The 21,480-nt window shown below is 38.3% G+C and overlaps 1 protein-coding gene across 2 annotated transcripts in view; it reads left to right on the forward strand.

Annotated features, from left to right (window-relative positions):
• iqck (IQ motif containing K) overlaps positions 1–21,480 on the forward strand; it is a 170,963-nt gene that overhangs the window by 40,293 nt on the left and 109,190 nt on the right. For both annotated transcript variants that reach the window (XR_014607739.1, XM_084124587.1), the window contains one exon: positions 19,099–19,183. Coding sequence is in view for 1 of the 2 variants with exons in the window: in XM_084124587.1 (XP_083980713.1) it covers positions 19,099–19,183 (85 nt within the window). In the remaining variant the exon portion in view is untranslated. The remainder of the gene's footprint in view (positions 1–19,098; positions 19,184–21,480) is intronic.

A 21,480-nucleotide genomic window follows, 5' to 3' on the forward strand; every position in this document is an offset into this window, starting at 1 on the left:
CCCCGCCAGCCACAACAACAAAGACGGAGAAATAAAAGTGAAGATGGAAGATGAGGTGCGGGAGAAATTGAGGTCGGGATTTTACATAATTAAAAGAAAAAAAGGTGAATGATGAATTAGATGAATACAAACACTGCATTGTAAATATTGAAAATGTTTAAATCATTATCTTATTAATATGACCTGATTTATGGTTCATATTCAGAATCGTCTGTTATTGCCAGTTTACATGGCGATGTTTCCAAGCACTTTCAGGCTGAAATAAAGGCTGTTTTCATTTACATTACAATGCCTAGTATGTCTATTTAATGATCGCGGGTGCGGGGCGGGGCGGGTTGTAAAAATAGATACAGTGGTGCGGGGCGGGCTGGGGCGGGCTGGGGCGGGCTGGGGCGGGCTGGGGCGGGCCAAATAATTTCATAAAAGCGGGACCCGCGGGTTGGAAAAAAAGCCGACCCGCGCATCACTAGCGCGCACCTCCCCAAACGGACGAGGCGTTTATACTCGACGCGCTCGCCGTTGTAGTATTCTTTGAAACGATGGTTAGGCCAGGGTTAGGCCCGGCAGGTGCGCACGGACTGGGTTCAGTAATGAAAGGCTTTCAATGACCAAAAAATAATTCAGACTGACAAAATAATAAAAATGACATTCTTCTTTTAAATAATAATAATAATACAAATAATAATAATAACGACATTCTTCTTCTAAATAACAATAAGCATCATTAATAATAAAAATCATCATAATAATAAGAATATTACAAATTGTCATGCAATTATTAATGTGAATGAATGGTACTCCACATCACATCATCATCACTATTGTACACCCCAATACATGTGACGTGATACGAAATTAAATGCTAATTGTTTCAAAACATGTGCTGTAAAATAATGCATTGTGATAGGTCATTTGCTCATCCAAACAGAAGTGAAAGAGAAAAAGAAGTTTCTCTTTTTTGCCGTCTTCCGTGTGTCCATGGCGTAAAATGAGGGCGTGGGGGAAGCGGAGACTTGAATATATAGGGGCGTGTTATTCTAATGACGATCGTTTTCAGCCGCGGCATTTATCAAGGGCAGGTATTGCGTACACCTGGATTTCAAAGGTACGCACAGCTTCATAAATCAGGCGGTGAGAGGAATGTAAGCATAATCTTACGCCAACATATACGCCCGTTTCTACGCAAGAATGATAAATGAGGGCCATTGACCACCTTCTCAGATTGTCCCCTCTTATCCAGTATGGTTTGCTTTGGGGGAGTTCTTCCAAGAGCAGGGTCCCTGACACATTCTTGTATTCTTTGTTAGGGCTGGCTGAGTGGGGTCTGTTTCTTGTGTAGTCCTAAAGTCTCCGATGTTCTCTTCGCATGTTTTCCTCCAAGGCCTCCAAGTATGTCTCTTTCTATTTCATTCTGTTCTGGTTCGGATTGCTGAGTGTCAGCTTCCATCTCCTTCTGCAGTCTCTCTTCAAGTTCTTGTAGGGCTTTGCTTGCATGATGATAAGGATTGGAGAGGGTGGGGTCTGGGATTGTCCTGGTCAGATGTCTCATGCTTAGGTTGCTGTCTTGACTTCCCCCATAATTCAGTGTGTCTTGCTTTGAAACTTCAAAGATGTCTGTAGTTTTTCTTTCTCTGCGGCCAGGGCTCACTTTTCTGTCGTCATCCTCTCCTCCCTCCCCTCTTGCTTCATCGGTTGGCTCGTCTTCAAAATCCACTTTACCTTGAACTGTTAAAGTTGCATTCACTAGTGGCAGTTGTTTACCAGTTGAATCATAGATGGGTGCATAAGGGGGTGGGGTTGCCATTATATCACTTTTATTTTCTATCTTCTCCCTAATTCCCTTAATCAATTTTACCCCCATATCTCTAAAAAGATTCAACACTTCCTGCTCTTTTTCTCTCTTCTCTACTCTTTTTTTGCTTCTATCTTGGGCTTTGTGATTCTTTATTAGTGCTCCCATTTCCCTGCACATAGCCAAATCAAATGTTCCCTCTGCTGGCCACTTAGTGTTTAACTTTCTGGTCCTTTTTTCCCACTTCCGAGGTAAGTTTTTAATAGCATCTCTACATATCGGATCTCTACAGGGGTCTCTTGTTGCTGTGACATCGAAGCCATTGCTGCAAGTCTCAATTATTTCTTCACTCAATTAATCAAATTATAATTTTGTGTTCTCAGCTTTCTGTTAAGTTTAAAAATTCTGGTATCTGTTTAGTTTTTTGAAGATACCTCAAAATGGTTCGTATTTGTACCTCAGACAATGACTACGGCGTCACTTCTTCTAGCTGGTTGTGTATATTTCGTTTCCAAATGATATCCTCCCCCAGGCACACCAGTTCGAAACTCCAGATAGTTACTTCTCCTGCCCTATATAGATAAGTGAGAGATGGGGTCAATTTCACTTCATGGCCGTTCAACATGATGACTGAAATATTTAATTCTTCTTTGCTACAAGTGTCTGATTCAAATGGTTCAAATAAATCAATTAAAGTCTTTCTTCCTTTTTTATTTAAAATTCTTCTCCCTCTATTGCCCCTCGCGCCCCTCCTGTTCTTCCAGAACTGCAGCATTCTCGGTTGATGCAGGCTGTCTTTCTATCTACTGCCTGTTTCGGTGAATTTCAACCCACAAATGAGTTATATCTCTTGGATTGTTTTTCAAAACAACCAACACCGCCAGTCTTTCCAATGTCCAATTATCTACAAAGACTGGCCTGATTTCCCCTCCCTGCTTGACTTCAAAGATTGTGTCACTCTCCCATTTCACTGACCTAATGCACGCACCATTATGTATACATTTCTCAGAATGGTTGCCACTCTCAATTCTTTAGGCCAACTCCTCCTTTCCTTCCTTTTCACATATGGAATCCATATTGGATCTATCTTTATTTTGATGGCTGTGAGCTGTGAGTTCAAAAGAACTGTTTTTGGAAGATTAAATTTGTTCAAATGTGGTTTCAGGGCTTCAAGAGTTATCTGTTTTTTTTTATCACATCACGCCAATCCACTAAGGGCCACTCTCGTTCAGCCTGGTTCAAGTTTGTTATTCTTGTCAATTTTTTCAAAAGCTCATCCTTCCCTTGGTCTGTTAACTCCTGTCTCTGCCCTTCATTATCTATGAACTCTTTTTCTAACCAGAAGTGATTCTTAATACCTTTGGTTAGTTTTAATGCCTCTTGAAAATCATTCTCATCTTTTCTTTCTTTCCACAATCTATTCTCCTCTACCTCGTTATTATCTCTCACTCTAGACCACATGTGTACTTTTCTTCAGGTGTCAAAATGTGAAAAAACTCTATCTCTGTCACTTCTCTCCCTCCTTATTTCTTTATCTCAATACAAACGCTTTCAGTCTGCTATAACATACACTCATACACCCTGGATTTCATACACACAGTCACACAGCCTCACACATACAGCCGCACTCAGAGCCACACACACAGAGCCGCTCTCACTCACGCAGTGCCGCTCTGACACACACACTCAGAGCCACACACACACACACACACAGTGCCGCTCTCACACGCAAAGCCGCTCTCACACACTTATTTATTATTTTCCTATTTTTCTTGTAACAAATGAAAAGACAAAGTCAATCAATCAAACTTTTGACAATATGGGCTGTGTTTCCCTATCTGGATCACAACGCTTACAGTCAGGAAAATGGCCAAACAGTCGACAAAACCAATTTCGAGGAATATTCTTTGTTCTTTGATATGTTTGTTTTCTTATTTTCCTTTCATTAATTTTTTTATATTATTATTTTTATTTATTTTTATTATCCATTAAATTTTTAATAACATTGATTCACCATTCTTATTTCTTGTAAGAGTTTTATTTTATGTGCCTTTGTCTGTCTCAGCTTTCTCAGCCTAATTACTCCCTTTTTTCTCACCGAGCGGTGCCAAGGTCACTTGCATACAATTGTAACAATTTCGGGACAGTGGCTCAACTGTAATTTTTTTTTTATACAGAGCCCAGTCAAAAAGCACTTTTATCTCTGCGTCTCCGTCCTTTCTAAAAATTCTGTTCAAACACAATTCTAGCGCTTTAAGTTTCTTATATATATATATATATATATATATATATATATATAGTTATTATTTTATATATATATATATATATATATATATATAGTTATTATTTCTCTCCAAGTCGACTTCTACTTATATTTTTAATGAGAATTCTCTTAGACAAACAAACAGAGACACTTTACTTCACACACAGTGCACTTTTTGCATACAAACAACGCGCTTCTCGCGTACATTAAGAACGCACTTCTGTGTTTAGACAAACAACGCGCTTCTCGCGTACATAAAGAACGCACTTCTGCGTTTAACGCGCTTCTCACGTACATAAAGAACGCACTTCTGTGTTTAGACAAACAACGCGCTTCTCGCGTACACATAACGTGCTTCTCACGTTAAAACGCACCTTCTGCGTTTGGGGACAATACAACAGATAAATTTGCAAACGCACTTTTCACGTAAAGTACCGTGTTTCACACGTATACAACGCACCTCATGCGAATGGAATACGCACCCGCGTATGGACAGACAAACACTTACTGCATGCACTGTTTCTCAAAACCTGGAACCTACCCTCCTTTATCTTTTATCACTTTTAGGCTCTTTTTGGTGGAGTCTTTTATTTAAGGCAGTCACCAACCGGGCGCCAGCTCACCAGGGGCAGCACAAAACAAATATAAGCAAAAATTTGCTTACCTTATTTTATGGCGCGCCTTTGTTTTGTGAGGCCTCTGCCAGCACGCCCACCGTGGTCACTCCTCGACCCCTTGTCCCTCCTGCCTCAAAGAAGTTTCTCAGAGTCGAGGTTCCAGGTCAGAAGAATTAACTTTATTGTACAAACAATAAAGGAGAAGCCAGCTGGTCATCTGAAGTTACAGTATCCAGCACCCATTTTTTATACCTTTTTCATATCATCATGTCTCCAATGGATACCCTCAAATCTATCTCTTCCCCTCTGTCACGCCTGGTGACCTTGACACAATTAGACATGTCTTCTCTATTGGTAAAACCTCACATAATGGTGTTCTGTTTCATACAGTATTTTGACACTTTGCATTTCTTATGCATACTGGGTATTTTTCCATTCTCTCATCCTTTTCAGACCTATTTTTTCATGCTTGTCATTTTCATTGCATCATACTTAGACATGAATCAAGGGAAAATTCTTCAACACTCTCTGGCGCGTTCACTACTGCGAAGATCGCAAGTCAGCATCGTCAACTTCATCTTTGTAGCCGACACTGACACAGAAAACACTTGTTTATTAATAAACAATTAAAATATCTCCTTGCTATATTTGACATATTCATAATCATTACTTTTGCCGGTTCTTTTAGGTGCTTTATTGGCAGCGCCACCCTTAGGCCTACATGTTACATGAACGCGTCACCACCACATCACCGCACCGCATTCCTACACTTATAAAATGCAATTCAATGTGGAAGTAATCCAAGTATTCAGAAAACGTTACTCAGATTGAGTAACGTAACGGAATACGTTACAAATTACATTTTGGGGCATGTATTCTGTAACGAAATACGTTTTGAAAGTATCCTTCCCAACAGCCCTTGTTATGGCATATTCTTCAATTTCATCTCCTCCAGAATCGCGCCAGAGGAATCTGTGCAGATGGACTTCTCGATCTTCTAGCCAGACGGAGTTGTACATTTTCCGTATGTCGCCCAAGGCAGCGAAGACTCCAACTCGGAACCTCAACAGGACAGCACGAATGGGGTTGAGCACGTCGGGAGCTTTGAGCAGCAGGTCATTCAAGCTCAAGCCTCTAAACTTTTGGCTGCTGTTCCAGACTAGCCTCACCGGGGTTGTGACAGAGTGAGGATTTGGAGCGATTAGATGACTAATGTACCACACTGGCCCGGTCCAGCTCTCAATCACCTCATTTGACAACTTAACTGCAGCTTTGTGATGTAAATTTCCATTCTGGTTCCTTTGCCAGCTTTTCCTTTGCCAGTTTTTCTGTCCTGAGGAATGTTGCTTCGACAGCCCTTCTGTTGTTTGGCAGGGAAACTGTGGGTATTGGGTATTTAGCATGCCAGTGTGGTTCCTCACAGTGTTCATCTCCATTTACATATGTTAAGCCATTTTTCACTATTTCGGCTTCTCTTTCTTCAGCGAGTGTCATTTCTTTGCCCCCTGGCTGGCAATTCCTACAGCGACAACCTCCACACTTGAGATCACAGGCGGCTCCAATGCTGTCCCACTTCCACCAATCCAGGAAATCTCGCTTGAGGGCTTGCAGTGCTAGATTGAGCGGCAGGATACAAAGAAGACTGACGAGTAGCTGGACTTTTACAGGTGAATTCTTCGTACTTGACTGCCGCAGTCCTCATTGAGCGTGCAAAATGAGTTTTTGACATATGTGCAGTTACAGCAAGCTCTTCAAAATGACTCTCTCCAATTTTCCCCAGCGGGCCTTCCCAGAGGACAAGGTCTCCAACTGCACGAATCTTCTGGGGCACCAGCTGTCCTTCCTTATGGCTTATAAGGAGTTGGATTTCTTTGGGTCTTACCAGTTCATGCAGTGGAACGTCAGGGAATATTCTTTGCAGCTTCTTTGCTGTCACATGCCGATGGATCTCTGCAATACTGTCGAGTCCATAACACACTAACTGGTGTGACTTAAGAGTGCCACTGGAGGTGCTAACTCTGATCTTCAGCAGGTACCGCTTGGTTTCAACTGATACCTTCATCCCACCGACTCCATGGACCACCAGAGTGACATCTTTGCTTCGTAGATTTTAATTCATTTGCTGCTTTGATGAGTGATGTAATTCGTATCTGAGGCCAGGGCAATCAAGGTTCCAACTTTTTGTCCAGCGTTGGCCGTTACCTGTTGTAGCATCATGATGACTTGAAATTCTTGCAAACCACTTTCTGCTAGTAGCCCCTGCTCACTTGCCCCGGAGTTGAAGGTCCTGGATGCTGAATTGCAGAATGCATCTCGACACTGCTGAGCTTGAAGAGGAACTCCTCCTGAGACTCTGTGCACCTTCCACCTCCCACAGTGCCAGACGTTGTTCTTCTCTGGGGTGTACTTTTGGTTTCAGCATATGGACATAAGTAGTAATGGTGCTCGGGGGTTTGTTGGTCTTTGCATTCCACGTTTCTGCACAGATAAGTGGTTTTGCAATATGCGCCTCCATCATGGATTTCCAGACATCTTTTTTCCAGACATCATGCTTTGAGCCTCCTCACTGCATCCTCTCTCTCTGAAGGTTTCAGAATCCTACATTTCTTGCAGAAATACAGCTGCTTCTTGTGTTTGCTGTCTCCACAGACAATACAACCTGCTGGGTCACTGCTCAATTTGGTGGCTCTTGTTCTGGCTCCTGCTCTTTGAGGAATTCGAGGAGCTTGTCGAAACGAGTTTGTGGTGCAACAGCATTTTTCTCATTAGAAATATATATATCAGCCATTCCTTCTTCAGTGACTCTGGGAGTTTGCGCTCAATGGATTTTGTCACCAAGGGATTCTTCATGGTGCCGGTGTCTCCAAGCTCACCTAGGTCATACAGGGCTTTTTCAATCATTTGAATCAGCTCCACTATTTTCCTAGCTTGGTGACCTCTTACTGGCGGTATTGCTTGCAACTCTTCCACAATTTCAAGGGCAATAGCAGCTCTATTCCCAAAGCAATTCTACAGGACACAAAATATTTCCTCTGCTGAATTATAAGCTTTAAGTCGAACCTCTCTGGCCACTTTATCATCGAGACTGTCCAGCAGCTGAAATTTCTTCACCTCTTTTGATCCGGTTGGTTCGCCTTGCTTCTTCAGAGCTTCCCACTCCTTCCTCCAGCGATGAAAATCACGTTTACATCCAGCAAACTTGGGAAGGAAAGTAGGCTTCAACTTGATGGCTGGCCTTGGAGAACTATGGGCTGTAACTGCTCTCTCAGAATCCTGCTCGATTTTTGCTTGAATAAATTTAGCCTTTCTGGAAACCAGCTTGGGGTGACAAAAAGATGGCTTTTAAAGTCTTTTTGCTCAGCAGAAGGGGCCCAACGATTCCACCGGACATGCGCTTCTCTTGTAGCTTTAACCAATGCTCCCAGGTAGCTCAGCATGAAGTCGTATGCTTCCAGGTTCGCACAAGGTTGAACAGAAAAGACCCGGTCACACTCCGCCTCTGCCACTTGGAAAGCCAGGGACATTTGTGGGTCCCCAAAACTGGCCCAGAGAGTCTTCAAAATTAGATCCTTACCCTCCTTCAGTTTCTGGTCACATTCTCTTGCCGTCTTCTCTAGGTCAGCCTTTTGTTGCGAACTTAGTACTGGCACATCCTCTGCATCCAGCTCAGCCTCAACCTCTGCGATAAAAGCAGCCTCCACGTCCTCATTTGTTTCCATGACTTTTGTGGCTTGTAGTTAAAGATTTTTGAAGCTTTCTTTGAACTCTTCCTCACACATGTCCAAATGGGTCCTAGAAATTGAATTGGCGAGCCGAGAAAATATTCTTTTTGCGCTGGTTCTCGCTTTAAGCTGCTCCAACGATTTTGTCACCACCATACCCTCTGGTTGGAACAACGGAATAATAATGCACACTTTGGGATGACACCACAGCAGTTTACCTTTCTTCTTCCAGGCCTCCAGGTGAGTTTCAAGGTCCTCCAATCCTGGCGGTTTTTCACTGTCAAGTGTTTTTTCTAACTGTGTGCTTTCCCACACTTGAAGAAGATAGGTTCTCACTATTTGAAGTTGTAAACTGGATTCCACTTAGTGATTAGGCCTTGTGAATTATTTCCATCCATTTATTTATTATAGCATTCATGTAGGTGAAAAACCTTTAAACAAATAAACATACATACAATGTTAATCCCCAGCAAATCCAATAGCCTAAAGCATAAATTGGCAGGTTTACCATGACTCAATTTTAACTCTTGGACATAGGTCTGAGTTGGTAAATACTACACATTCAATTAAAGCCGGTAGGTATTATACAGCCCAATGACAACAAATAACATACATAATTTATTTTACATTTAAAGTACAAAATGCATTTAATAGCTTTTACAGATTTGTAGTTTAATTTACTGAATTTTAACCATAAAGGCTATGAAAATACTTATGCTTTTAACCATATTTATAAATGAATTGCTATTTTAATAATTAAGGCGAGACACTACAGGTGAATAGGGTAAAATTTTAAAATAATAGATATCACCATGAAACTTCCTCAGTTGATTACTTGCATAAGTATATAAAAAAAGTATTACAAGTTTTAGAAATGTGTATGTTTAATTATGCAAATTAGGCATTATCTCATTAAATATGCACGATTTTGCATATATTTTCGGTAGATAGATCTGAACATATGATAAAGCCAGGTTCAAAATTCTTTTTTCATTTTGTTTACACACAAGATGAAAAAAAAAAACTCAGAGGGATTTCAGGATATATGCTTTCATTACCTAGGAAATCAAAATATACTGTCCATAGCCTCGATTTTCGCCATATTTTTTCGATTAAAATGTCACATAAATCAGGCCAGGAATGATTTATTAACAAATCCCTCTGAAAATATCTTCAGAATACTGCTAAGTGTATAACTGGAAAGTTTGGTGTACATAGGTGCTACATAGGCTGAGATGTTTATACTGAAGAATGACAAAAAACTAATTTTGAGAAAATGGCAGTTAAAGATTTAAATAGCTCTAAATGAGAAATCGTCGTTAGCTTTAAGGGCTGCAGGGCTGCCAACTCTCACGCATTGAGCGTGAGACTCACGCAATTGACACTTTTCACACGCTCTCACGCCACACATCCATTTTCTCACGCACAGAAAAATTGCGGAGCAAAGAGGTACTTTTAATATTAAACTAATTCTCAGCTCTTAGATTCCGTCAATTTTATTACGAAATTCAGACAAAAATACGTTTGGCGCTTGTAAATGTGATGTGACAGATCGCTGAGCGCCTCAGTTCAAGTGCACGTGAACCGATCATCTGTTACTTTTTTATTTAAAGATGCAGTACAACTTACCGAAAGTATACATAATATCGACCAATTAGTGTTTTTCAACCACGGAAAGAGGTCAATATATAATAGCAAGTCTATGTACAAGTCACATAACGTTACATTTACCTCAGGAAAGCCATTTAATGACCATAGCATATTAATTGAATAGAAAAAATATTTATATTTATTATATTTTTACTTATGTCATTAAATAATTGTTATTATAACAAAAACTGCATTATATTTAATTTCATTTGATATTTTTAACCTTTAATAATACCAGCAGATTGGGCCCTCTATGTTTACAGCATTAGGTGAGATTATTTTTTTAAATAAAATTTAAAATAAACATGTATCCAAATTAATAGAAGGGAGTCACTTGCGCTTCAGCCTGGTTGGTGCTCACGGAACAGGACACAATGTTCAAGAGAGGAAACCCAAGGTCTAGCTAGGACCACGGAAACAGAACCGGAGCACACAACGTTTTTAATAATTTATTAATAAATAGCGACTAACGTTTCGACGCTCATGCGTCTTCTTCAGAGTCAAAGAATGGATGGTAACAATGTACAGATTTTATAGCAATAAAGTTCAAATCATTGGCCACAAGCCTAAATGGGTGTGGTACATCAATTAATTAATCATAATTAAGCACACAGGTGTAGACCAAGATGAAAAAAAAAAAATGAAAAAAAGTAAATAAATAAAAATAATAATATAATCAATAAAAAAAAAAAAAAAAAAAAAAATAATAATAATAATTACAACACCTTCAAAATAAATAAATAAATGAAAAAAAAAAAAAAAAGAAAAAAAAAAAAGTGGAACCTAATGGTCTGAATGAGGAACTAGGTCTCTCATGTTTTTTGTAGTTCACACTGTGAGGCACTTCTATACATGTTGATATTTTTGTATTTGTAATTTTTTTTTTTTTTTTTTTTTTTTTTCTGAAGGTGTTGTAATTATTATTATTATTATTATTATTATATATATATATATATATATATATATATATATATATATATATATATATATATATATATATATATATTTATTTTTTTTTTTTTTTTTTTTTTTTTTTTTTTTTGAAGGTGTTGTAATTATTATTATTATTATTATTATTATTATTATTTTTTTTTTTTATTATTGATTATATTATTATTTTTATTTATTTATTTACTTTTTTTTCTTTCTTTTTTTTTTTTTTCTTTTTTTTTTCCGTCTTGGTCTACACCTGTGTGCTTAATTATGATTAATTAATTGATGTACCACACCCATTTAGGCTTGTGGCCAATGATTTGAACTTTATTGCTATAAAATCTGTACATTGTTACCATCCATTCTTTGACTCTGAAGAAGACGCATGAGCGTCGAAACGTTAGTCGCTATTTATTAATAAATTATTAAAAACTCCGGTTTGTGTGCTCCGGTTCTGTTTCCGTGGTCCTAGCTAGACCTTGGGTTTCCTCTCTTTATGTATCCAAATTAGTCAATATTGAATCAAAATCGGAATCAAATCACAAGAATGGAATTGAAATCTTGTAATTTTTGTCAAGCAACAATAAAAACTGTATCCTACGAGTCATTGTACAATGTAAACATTGTAACATGTTGTCACTAAACTTCATACAATTCTATTTAGTTACCAAATGTTGACAATCACAATTACACTTATTGTGATGCAATATTTGTTTTTACATCCCCCCCCCCCCCCTTGGTTACTGATAGAAAGGAAATGCCCACATAGCGTTGTGCAGGAGACTCTGAGCTTTACAGCGATACCGGTCATGACAGACTTCAGTAAACAGACGAAGGCTCACGGAGCTTCCTGGTAAATTCGGGAGAAACTTACTGCCGTAAGTAAACAAAATGTAATAAAATAAACATCTTAATGTATATTTTCAGCGTTTTCTTTATAGCAGCTTGAAAGAACACATATTAAAGGAGTAAATCTCAAAACTGACCACTGCATGAAAAATCAATGTTTTTGCCTGCCGTGTCTCGCCTTAAACAATCCATATTCAACTATAGTTGAATCATTAAAGTTTTTATTTCTATTCATATCAAATGGGTTTTTATGGCAGTATTTGGCAATAAATGGCAGTATTTTATATTATTTGAAGTATTTAAACACCTGCCCAAATCGTGAGTTACCAAATTAAACCAATCAAATAAGGTAAACCAAGTAAATTAAATTTAAATAAATGTTAAATTCTAAATGTTAAACAAGGCATAAACAAACATATACATATACGAGTAGGCATATTTTAATACACTACACCAATAAACACCTTATAAGCTAAAATACACTACTTAAGAACATGGTGCGATTTACAGAGCGTCATTGAACGCTATATTCACACGCTGATAACAGCAACTAGCAAGCATGACAAAGTTCATTTCTTAAGCCAGCAGAGCTTCAGAGCTTACCGGCTGTCCCTTCAGAGTTCTTTGGTGAGTACCCGATCCCGCACAGTGATTAAATCAGACATCAAGCTCTAATACTTGAGCCAGCGCTGCTCTCTGCCGTAGCGTCAGCTCCAAGCAGCAACCTCCCCGTCTCTCTCTTGAAACCAACACGGAAGTGAGTTAAACTGCAATTCATCGACTGGCCGCTTGAGGCTGGCTGCAGAAGTGAGTCAAATCTGTATCTCCCCCATGTTAAAATTACCAACTTTACAGCAGAAAAAAACATGTTTACAGCCTGGATCTCTATGTGGCTTTGGTCTATACAGCTAATTTTGCCCTTCATAACAACTGTGAGGGGGGTGAATTTTTTTATAACTCATCCGTTTAGTTGATTAATATTTAAAGTTCTGCATAATTAAGGGTGTGGCCACTTGATTGACAGATGGATTCCCGCTGATGTCAATGCTAGCCGTTTGTCTGCTGTTACTAGCCGTCACTTCACCTCAGCAAATGTTAGCTGCTGAACTTGCCATCTCTGCAGTCTTTTGTGCTTTTTTTCGGGATTATTTCATACAATTTAATACACCCATTACTTCACCCACGGCTTAGGATTTCGTCATTGTCGTTGAGTATCGTTCGAGAGAACAACCAGCACTGTATTTCAGTTGTTTTCCTCTGTGAACATGCACTAATGGATGTCTGACAATTTTGTTGCTTTTTGGAGTTTTCAGATTTAAAAACGTCAAAAAAAGGCTTGTTTGTTCTGCTCTCACGGAACAGATAGATTATAATATGCTTATGTACCGTCAGGTGAAATCCTGCTGGTGTCGGCGCTTTCTCCGTCCATGCAAATGCACATCCTTGAATGAGCGTGGATTTTCTAGCGCATTTACTTGAACTTCATAGGCAATATATATCTATGGTTTAACCCATTTGAGAGGCGGCCAAAATCAGAATTTAAAATGGACTGAATAAGCTCTCTACGAACTTGACGATCGATGCCGCGCTGACGGACCATAGACTATAAAAAAAGAGTGACTGACATGTGCACATAAATCACTGTCACACACACTCTCTCAGAGTAATATTAAGTTACTGCATAATACATTTTCAACTAGCAGAATAGTACAGAATCACGATACACAGTCTCACTTGTAGCCATGTCTTTTAACTATTATAATATTTCGAAGGGCAAAAATAGGAACTTTTAATTGGCTTTACATCATCAACTGTCACTTTAGCGCGAGGCCCTGTGCAGTCGCAGACTTGGTACTGTCAGTAGCATAACCTTATAGCATTACCCAGAGCCGTTAACAGCCTGAGCTAACTCGATCATGTCGAGCTAGGTGGGCGTGATTTCAGATAGCCAGGCTCCTCAGCTCCACTCACGCCCCGCCTCTTTGCCCATTTTCTGTTATCCGGGAGTGACGCGAGGCCAAGATGGCGACGGCCGGCTCCACCCACTTTAGGCTTCAAAAATGCTCTTCAGAAACCTACGGGTGACGTCACGGACACTACGTCCATATTTTTTTACAGTCTATGGTCAGCTGCCAGTGCACACAAACAATAGCAACGGTGCGTTTCCTTATCCGGCCTGGGGCGTGCAGTAGATTGCAGATTAGCTTCACCTGGTACTAATGAGGAAATGCGGAGTGACGGGCGGTTTGCCGCAACAAATACTTTTGTACTTTACTCAAAAATCTGAAAATGAGTACTTGCAGTATACTTTTACTGGAGTAATATTTTAATAGTGTATCTGTACTTTTATTCAAGTACTTGATTTGTGTTCAGTTTGACTGTACACAAGATTGTTGGTTATGAGAATATCCTGTCGGTGTCAAGAATGATTAACGCGATTGTTACAACCAAAGTGTTTGGAAATGTGCTGGTAGAAACTGGTGTGTTGATTGGTGGAGTTTTTATTCCTTAGCTCCAATTATCAACACCGTCTAAAAGCGTCTTTCTGTCTCATTTATCATGGATACTGCTTTGACTGAAATGCTTTCGCGTAAATTTGGTAAATTGGTCACTGATTAAAATGATACGGATCAGCAGTAAATCTTATACCCCTTTTGCACCAAGGCAGTGCTGGTGCCGGTTCGGAGCCGGTGCCTACTTGCGAACCAGTTCTTTGTGTTTCGACAGCCAAAGAACTGGTTCTCGGCCAGGAAAATTGGTTCCAAAGCTGCACCAACTCTTTGCTGGACTAGAACCGTTCTTTTACCATGTCATGCTTACGCTGGGGGCGGGGATATTGTCGAACTTCTTCTCGAACGTAACCTCCGTCTATAACTAATCCAGACGAGCAGCACATATGTGTTCTAAACGTCTTCTAACCCCAATATAGGATTGCAAAGCCAGGAGAAACATTTGCAGAAAGACGATATAGTCCGCCATTGTAATTGTTATGCTTGAAGTTGGCGCAAGCGTTTCTGGGAAAGCTAAGACGTATGGCAACGCACACAGTGACGTAACAACGTTGTTCGCTGGGCTCTCTAGTCAGTGGAAAAACAAACAGGTTCTGAGAAGGTTCGCAAGTTGAACCAACTTTGAACCAGCACCAGTTCCGAACCAGTTCTTTTTTGGTGGAAAAGGGGTATTAGTGAGTCAAACATGCATCATTTAGATGTTATGTCTACATGATCTTCAGAGATAAAGATGATCTGGAAATAAAACTGAATTTCCATCATGACATTGCGACTGTAGTTTTTGCCGCAACTCAGAGTATTTGTGTTTTGGTTTCGTCGAAACTGGGACATCCTGTCCAGAAAGACAGGAATTAGTTGAAATTTTGTCAAAAGACAGTGTGGGAATTAGAGAGTTGCAGACTCTGTTTGAAGAGAGATATTTCAGCCAGATATACCTCATGTGTTGGCAGCAGGAACAGAAGCAGTGGAAATGGCTGTTGTAATGAAGGATACAGTTTTGTTGCCAGTTTAATGTTGTCATCACAGTTGGGCATCTCTTGTTCAGCATCTACAGTTTCTTGTATTCCACACTTGCTTCTCATTTATGATAGGTAGACAGATATGTGGTTAATTTTTGCACACAAATCCACCAAAATAAGAATAACTACATTAGCAACACTCACAATACAGGTCTTTCTGCCCATTGCTTCACTAAAAACTAGAATGTCCTCGAATGTGAAGGTTTTTGGCAGTCATATGCTAAAGCAATCCTTTGTGCCCCCTTCAGGACTGTTCCCCACAATCCTTACAATAGCCCACCCCAAATGTGGTACTTACTGGACACTCTGGGATGTCCTGAAGCCTTCTTCAATGCAGCTGAACCTCTCTCCTTGAAATTCTTGATGATCCGGTAAACAGTTATTTCAGGTGCAATATTCTTTGCAACAATTTCCTTGCATTTGAGGCCATTTTGATGCAAAGCAAGTTGCTCTTTTCGAACGGCTTCCTGACCCCGAATTATTCAGTACTTGCACCTTAGTTCCCCAAAAAGCTAGAGTGCTTTAGGTTGCGGTCAACATGCTGAATGAGCATCCTTGTAACTGGGTGATTTGGGTCCAGAACCACTGAATGAGCCATCTCTGGTTCCATTTGTTTACGTCTACCTCTTCATCAAGGTCAGGTGTCAATAGTGTGTGGTGATGGTACTGGTCACCACCAGTGATGTGGTGTCACACCACACACTCAGTGATGAGTGTGTAGTGATGGTACTCAGTGGCGGTTCTAGGGGGGGGCCCCCGTGTCACCAAGCTTGCCCCCCCCTCTGGCCCCCCTAAATTTGGAATCGTAAAATCACACCAAACAACTGCGCATTTTATCAGTTGCGGCGCCTTCATCTATAGGGTACACTGCAGCACGACGTATATTCACATCAAATGTTAACGCAGAGGAACGGGACACTGCAGTTCACAAAAGTTCATCATTTGCATGTGCTTTAAAGCCTTGCCGGTTAAACATGTCATTCGCTGCTGATGCGCTGTTCAAACATGCGCTTTACTGAGCGCGTACACTCGATGCGCACATGCACTAAAAGCCTGTTACTGGACTAAGTTATCTTTTGAGTCTTATATTGCGCTAATACTGTCAAATACAGACAATGTTTACATAAACAAAGTTGGTTATGTCTAAAGTGAAAGCAAACAGAGAAAATTAATTAAAATCTGCTTGTCACTGCTTGTCCTTAAAGAGATAGTTCACCCAAAACCAAACAGTTGCTGGTCCCCATTGACTTCCATACATAGTAGGAAAAAAATATACTATGGAAGTCACAGGGGTACATCAACTGTTTGGTTACTCACATTCTTTCAAATAACGTTTATTTTCAACAGAAGAAAGAAACTTATTCAGGTTTAAAACAACTTAAGAGAGTAAATTATGACTTTTTTGGGGGAGAACTATCCCTTTAATGTTAATAAAACAACAAAACACACAGATGAAATCATTCACTGCTCTTGACTGAGAACTTTAAGTCTGTTGTGTTTTATTTTCATATTTGTTCATTTAATTACTTTCTTCAATTCTACTGTTAAATACACCTATAGCTGAAAAAATAAAGCACTGTGATCTGCACATTTATTTAAAGCACATTTATTTAATTTGTATATTAAGTTGTGTATGTGTAATATGTATCTCTGTTCTTAATTTTTAATAACAAAGAAAATAGTGACAGATTTTTATCTTCGCCACTTTGGCCTAAATGTCTGCCATTCTTTTTTATTTTATATTTTGTTACCTATAAGGCTTTGTTTTTAAAATAGGGACATTAGTTTGGCTGTAATGCTCAGTCACATGCAAAATAGAAAGACCAACATGAAAAAAGAATCGTGATAAAATCGTGATTTTCCTGAAAAAATAAAGAATATTGTGATGTGATATTATTGCCATATCGCCCACCCCAGGTGTAAAAAAGTGCCTAGATGTGCTTAGATGCTAAAAATGTGTTATTATTGATCATTATATCACACTACAATTAAACATAATGAAACATTCATTTGAATTGAAATTGTTTTATTAGCTTAGCTAATATAATTTATTAGCTTTTTCTAGAGATTGCAGTCATGCATGACATGGTGAAAAATTACTTGAAATAATACTGAAAATAGGTTAAGATAAATGTTAAAGGTGTGCCCCCTAAAAGCACAAGTGGCCCCTGCCTGGCCCCCCCAGTTACTGTGGTCTAGAACCGCCACTGATGGTACTTACTAGCAGTAAGACACTGGGTCTCATCAGGGAAACTCTATCTCTCTGGACAGCTCTGAGGATCTTCATTCTGCTTTTTAGTATGTTTCAGCCATAGATCCTGAGAATCAGAGGCCCTGTTTACACCAGGCATTGAGAAACGTTTTGGTCGATCGGATCACACGAGGGAGACACATACCCATTTACACCTGGTGTTTTAATTCATCTCTTTTGTCCACTTTCAACCACTTCTGTCCTGATTTCTTCAAGGGGAGGGTCTATGGGTGGGTAAATGTATGGGCTTTTTCAGATATTTCGATCTAATGGGTGAAATAAGCTCACACAATTTACACATTGCAATTAACATTCGTTTCTGCTCTTAAAAAGCCATAAATCACGCCGGACGCAGTGAGTGTGTGTTAGAAATCAGGAATAGTGAGAAAACATTGTGCTTGGTACGTTTATCGTCTTCAAACCAAACTTGGGTCTTCAGCCGAAGAAGTTTAAATTTTATCTGGCTATAGCGTGTTTCCCATAATGTTTACATGTTAGGTCAGTAGGGGGAGAGCAGGCGTCTTTTGTGGTTGTTCAACAAGCGATGGGCATAAATACATGTGTAAGACACATGCTAAGAAGAACACGGGATCAAACACCCTGCAATGAAACAATTAAACTTAGATCTCTTTGAGGAAAGACTTCAAAGAAAGAGCTTAGGACTTTTTATCTAGTTTTTTCCCTTTCATGTTTGGTATAATTTTAAAGGGATAGTTCACCCAAAAATGAAATTTTGCTGTTAATTTACTCACCCTCAGGCCATCCAAGATGCAGGTGACCTTTTAGTAGAACAGTAAAGAAGATTTTTAGCGGTGGTCCTCTGTGATTCATATAATGTAAGTCAATGGGAGCCGGCACTTTGAGATAAAAAAACAAACAAAACATGCTGACAAAAAAGAATTAATAGCAGTGAGTTAATACATTAATTAATAACAAATTAAGAGCAGTGAGTGATTTTCTCTTTGTTGTTTGATGACACAGACAGCAGCAGTATTTCAGATTGCTGTCACTTTAAGAGCTAATGCACGGACCCAATATATTGATACACATCCAATTCTCCCAGCTGATGCAGTTGGAGGGAAAAGGTTGCGATGGGTGAAAAAACAAAACTGTTTGGAGGGTGCTTTACAAACCACCTTTTAAAAAGAAATCTGGAGACTTACAATAGAGAATTCTGCATGGTGTTATGGTGGTCATGCATTTATTTCTGTTATTAATCCAAGTGTTAATGATGATAAGAGTGCATTTTGTGTTTTGTTTTAATTATGTTTCATTGTTTTGTTTTTTTAGAATGTATGGGACTTTTTGTCCCAAAAATTTGGAGAAAGGTTTACATATAATGCTTTAATTTTGGGGGCAGGGTACAGTCAAAAACTGGGTAAAATATCAACTTTATGATTGATATACCAAGTCTAGGAATTGTTGTTGATTTTAAATATTATAAAGTAATGAACGATATGCCATCATTTGAAATGCCTCTTTTCTTTGTCAGCCCCAGGAAGCACCTTCCGGTTTCTCTACTTATAACAGACGAGCAAGCTGCAGTTTTGATTCAGGCATTCTGGAGGGGATATAAGGTAAGAATAATACTGAGATAACCAAGAGCTCTTGTGGCTGAAAGGGTTACAGAGATGTTACCTGTCAGGGTACCCTACTCTTTTTCTTATTTATAGTGTTTTCTGTAGGCCTGTCTGAAATTCAACTGCTTTAGAAAAGTGGACAGTCTGTAATGGGGCAAAGGGGTGACTATATTGACTATGCTACTCCAATTTTATTTGGATAGGAGATCCCAGATCACCTGAGGCACAAATATTCAATCCAATGAATATACTGGAGGCTAAATTACTATAAACAAAGCATTTCTTTTATTAAATATGTGGATTCTGGTCTCATTTGATTTCACTCAAAAGTTGGCCAAACTTGCTCATAAAAGATGGCAGTTTAAGTAACTATGGGGTTCCCATAGTAAGGCTAATTTAGCTATTGTCATCAACTTAACTGATTACAAAACAAGTACATATTTATTCTCTGGAAGCCAGGCTAAATAAGCAAGCACTGTTGTTGTATTCCTAGCATGGGCTAGACCTGCAGTCACTACACAGATATTAAATACAGACATTGTCTATAATCATAAATACCAGGATATGTAGGCCTACACTAATTTTTATAAAACTATGATTTCCAATTCATTTTATAATAAACAAAGATAGATGGTAAATAAAAAAATAAAAAAATTAAGACCCATAATAATCCATCTAAACATTAAGTCTCTACTGAATTCATCCTTCAGTTTACAGTCACAGAGCATGTACTATCTTAATTGTATAACATCTTATACCTTTTTTATTCTTTTCAAAAACAGAAATAAAATAAAACAAATTCACATCATCATTTCAATCACTATTTTCCCACTAAAATATAGAATTGTTCCCAATTGTTACTTCACTGTTAATCATACTCAATGCCGTATTTCCCACATAACACTTCAAATAAACAAATAAATATATAAAAATTAAGAAATACTACCCCCCCCCCCCCCAAAATATTTTCCTATACACCACATTAATGCACAAAAAAAAGAAAAGACAAAAAAAAAGAGAAAAATCAAACACACACCATTTCACACACACAATCTGTCTATACAGGCGTGAATATCTCCCCCTTTAGTAATGGCCTAGCTATAGTACACAAAGTAAACCATTCAAAAAGTATAACTGACTAGTCATGGGCCAAAAAAAATTTAACAACAACAGTCACAAAACCATAATCTATTTGATACACAAAAATAAAGTTAGGGAAAACAGTGATCAGTTGCACAGGACAAGTATAACTCTAAAAGGAAAAGACAATAGTGAATAAAACAAAGATACACAATATGTCAACCCATGATGCAAAACAAAACTACATTCTCATTAAAAACAAGTGTAATTGTTATACCTAAACAGATAGAAAATAATAATAATACTTTTAACCCTTTAACTGTCACCCCCCCTTTTTTTCGCATAGACAAAAAAATCACTATACAAACTTAAATGGTTGTAATTCAAGAATGCTTTGGAATATAGACATATGGTTGGTTTTGTTTTAAAGAAGACATTTGCCAGATTATTGTAGAAGTGAAATAAATTATGACAGTGAAACAGAAAAAAAGTTATATAAGTTTGAGTTTATGAAAATGTACAATGTAAAGATATAATTATTTATATTTTATATAAAATATATATATTACAAACTATATTTTACTCTAAAACTGCTAGAAAATTAAAGCCAAAAATCTAAACAAGTTGTGTTCCAAATTTTAGGTTGATATCTCAAAAAATAAGCTTTCAGTAAGATTTTATTTGGGCGCAGTACCAAACTTTTTCACTAGATGGACAGCCAGCTTCCTCACTGACCATATAAGGGCTCCTCCATTTTCATATATGTTTTGAGTGATCTGAACCATGCATTTCCATAATTTCATACAATTTATGAAGTTTCCTATTCAGAAATAGTATGGGTGTTTTGGCAGTATTTGATTTGATTTCAACCTCTAATAAACATAAAAAGAGCAGATATGTGCGTTATAGCTCGCTGCCGCATCACAAATCGAGAATCCATAATATTTTTTTTTATATTCAAAACATTTTCAGACCTTTTTTTCTCATAAAATGTAATTGGTGTTATCTTTTGAACTCTTGGCATGAAAACAAACTGAGGTTTCTACCAATCTTTTATGATTTTTCATGTTTATTTCTATTTCAAAATAAAGGCCTAAACACGCCTAATGAATATGAAATATTATTGTTGCAAATTGATACATTACAAAATTTAAAAAAAACAGCCACCAAATATGAAAACTAGAGATTGTAAGTTTTCAGATGATATATAGTTT

The sequence above is a fragment of the Abramis brama genome, assembly GCF_963993115.1.
Source record: "Abramis brama genome assembly, chromosome: 9".
NCBI classification, from domain to species: Eukaryota; Metazoa; Chordata; class Actinopteri; order Cypriniformes; family Leuciscidae; genus Abramis; species Abramis brama.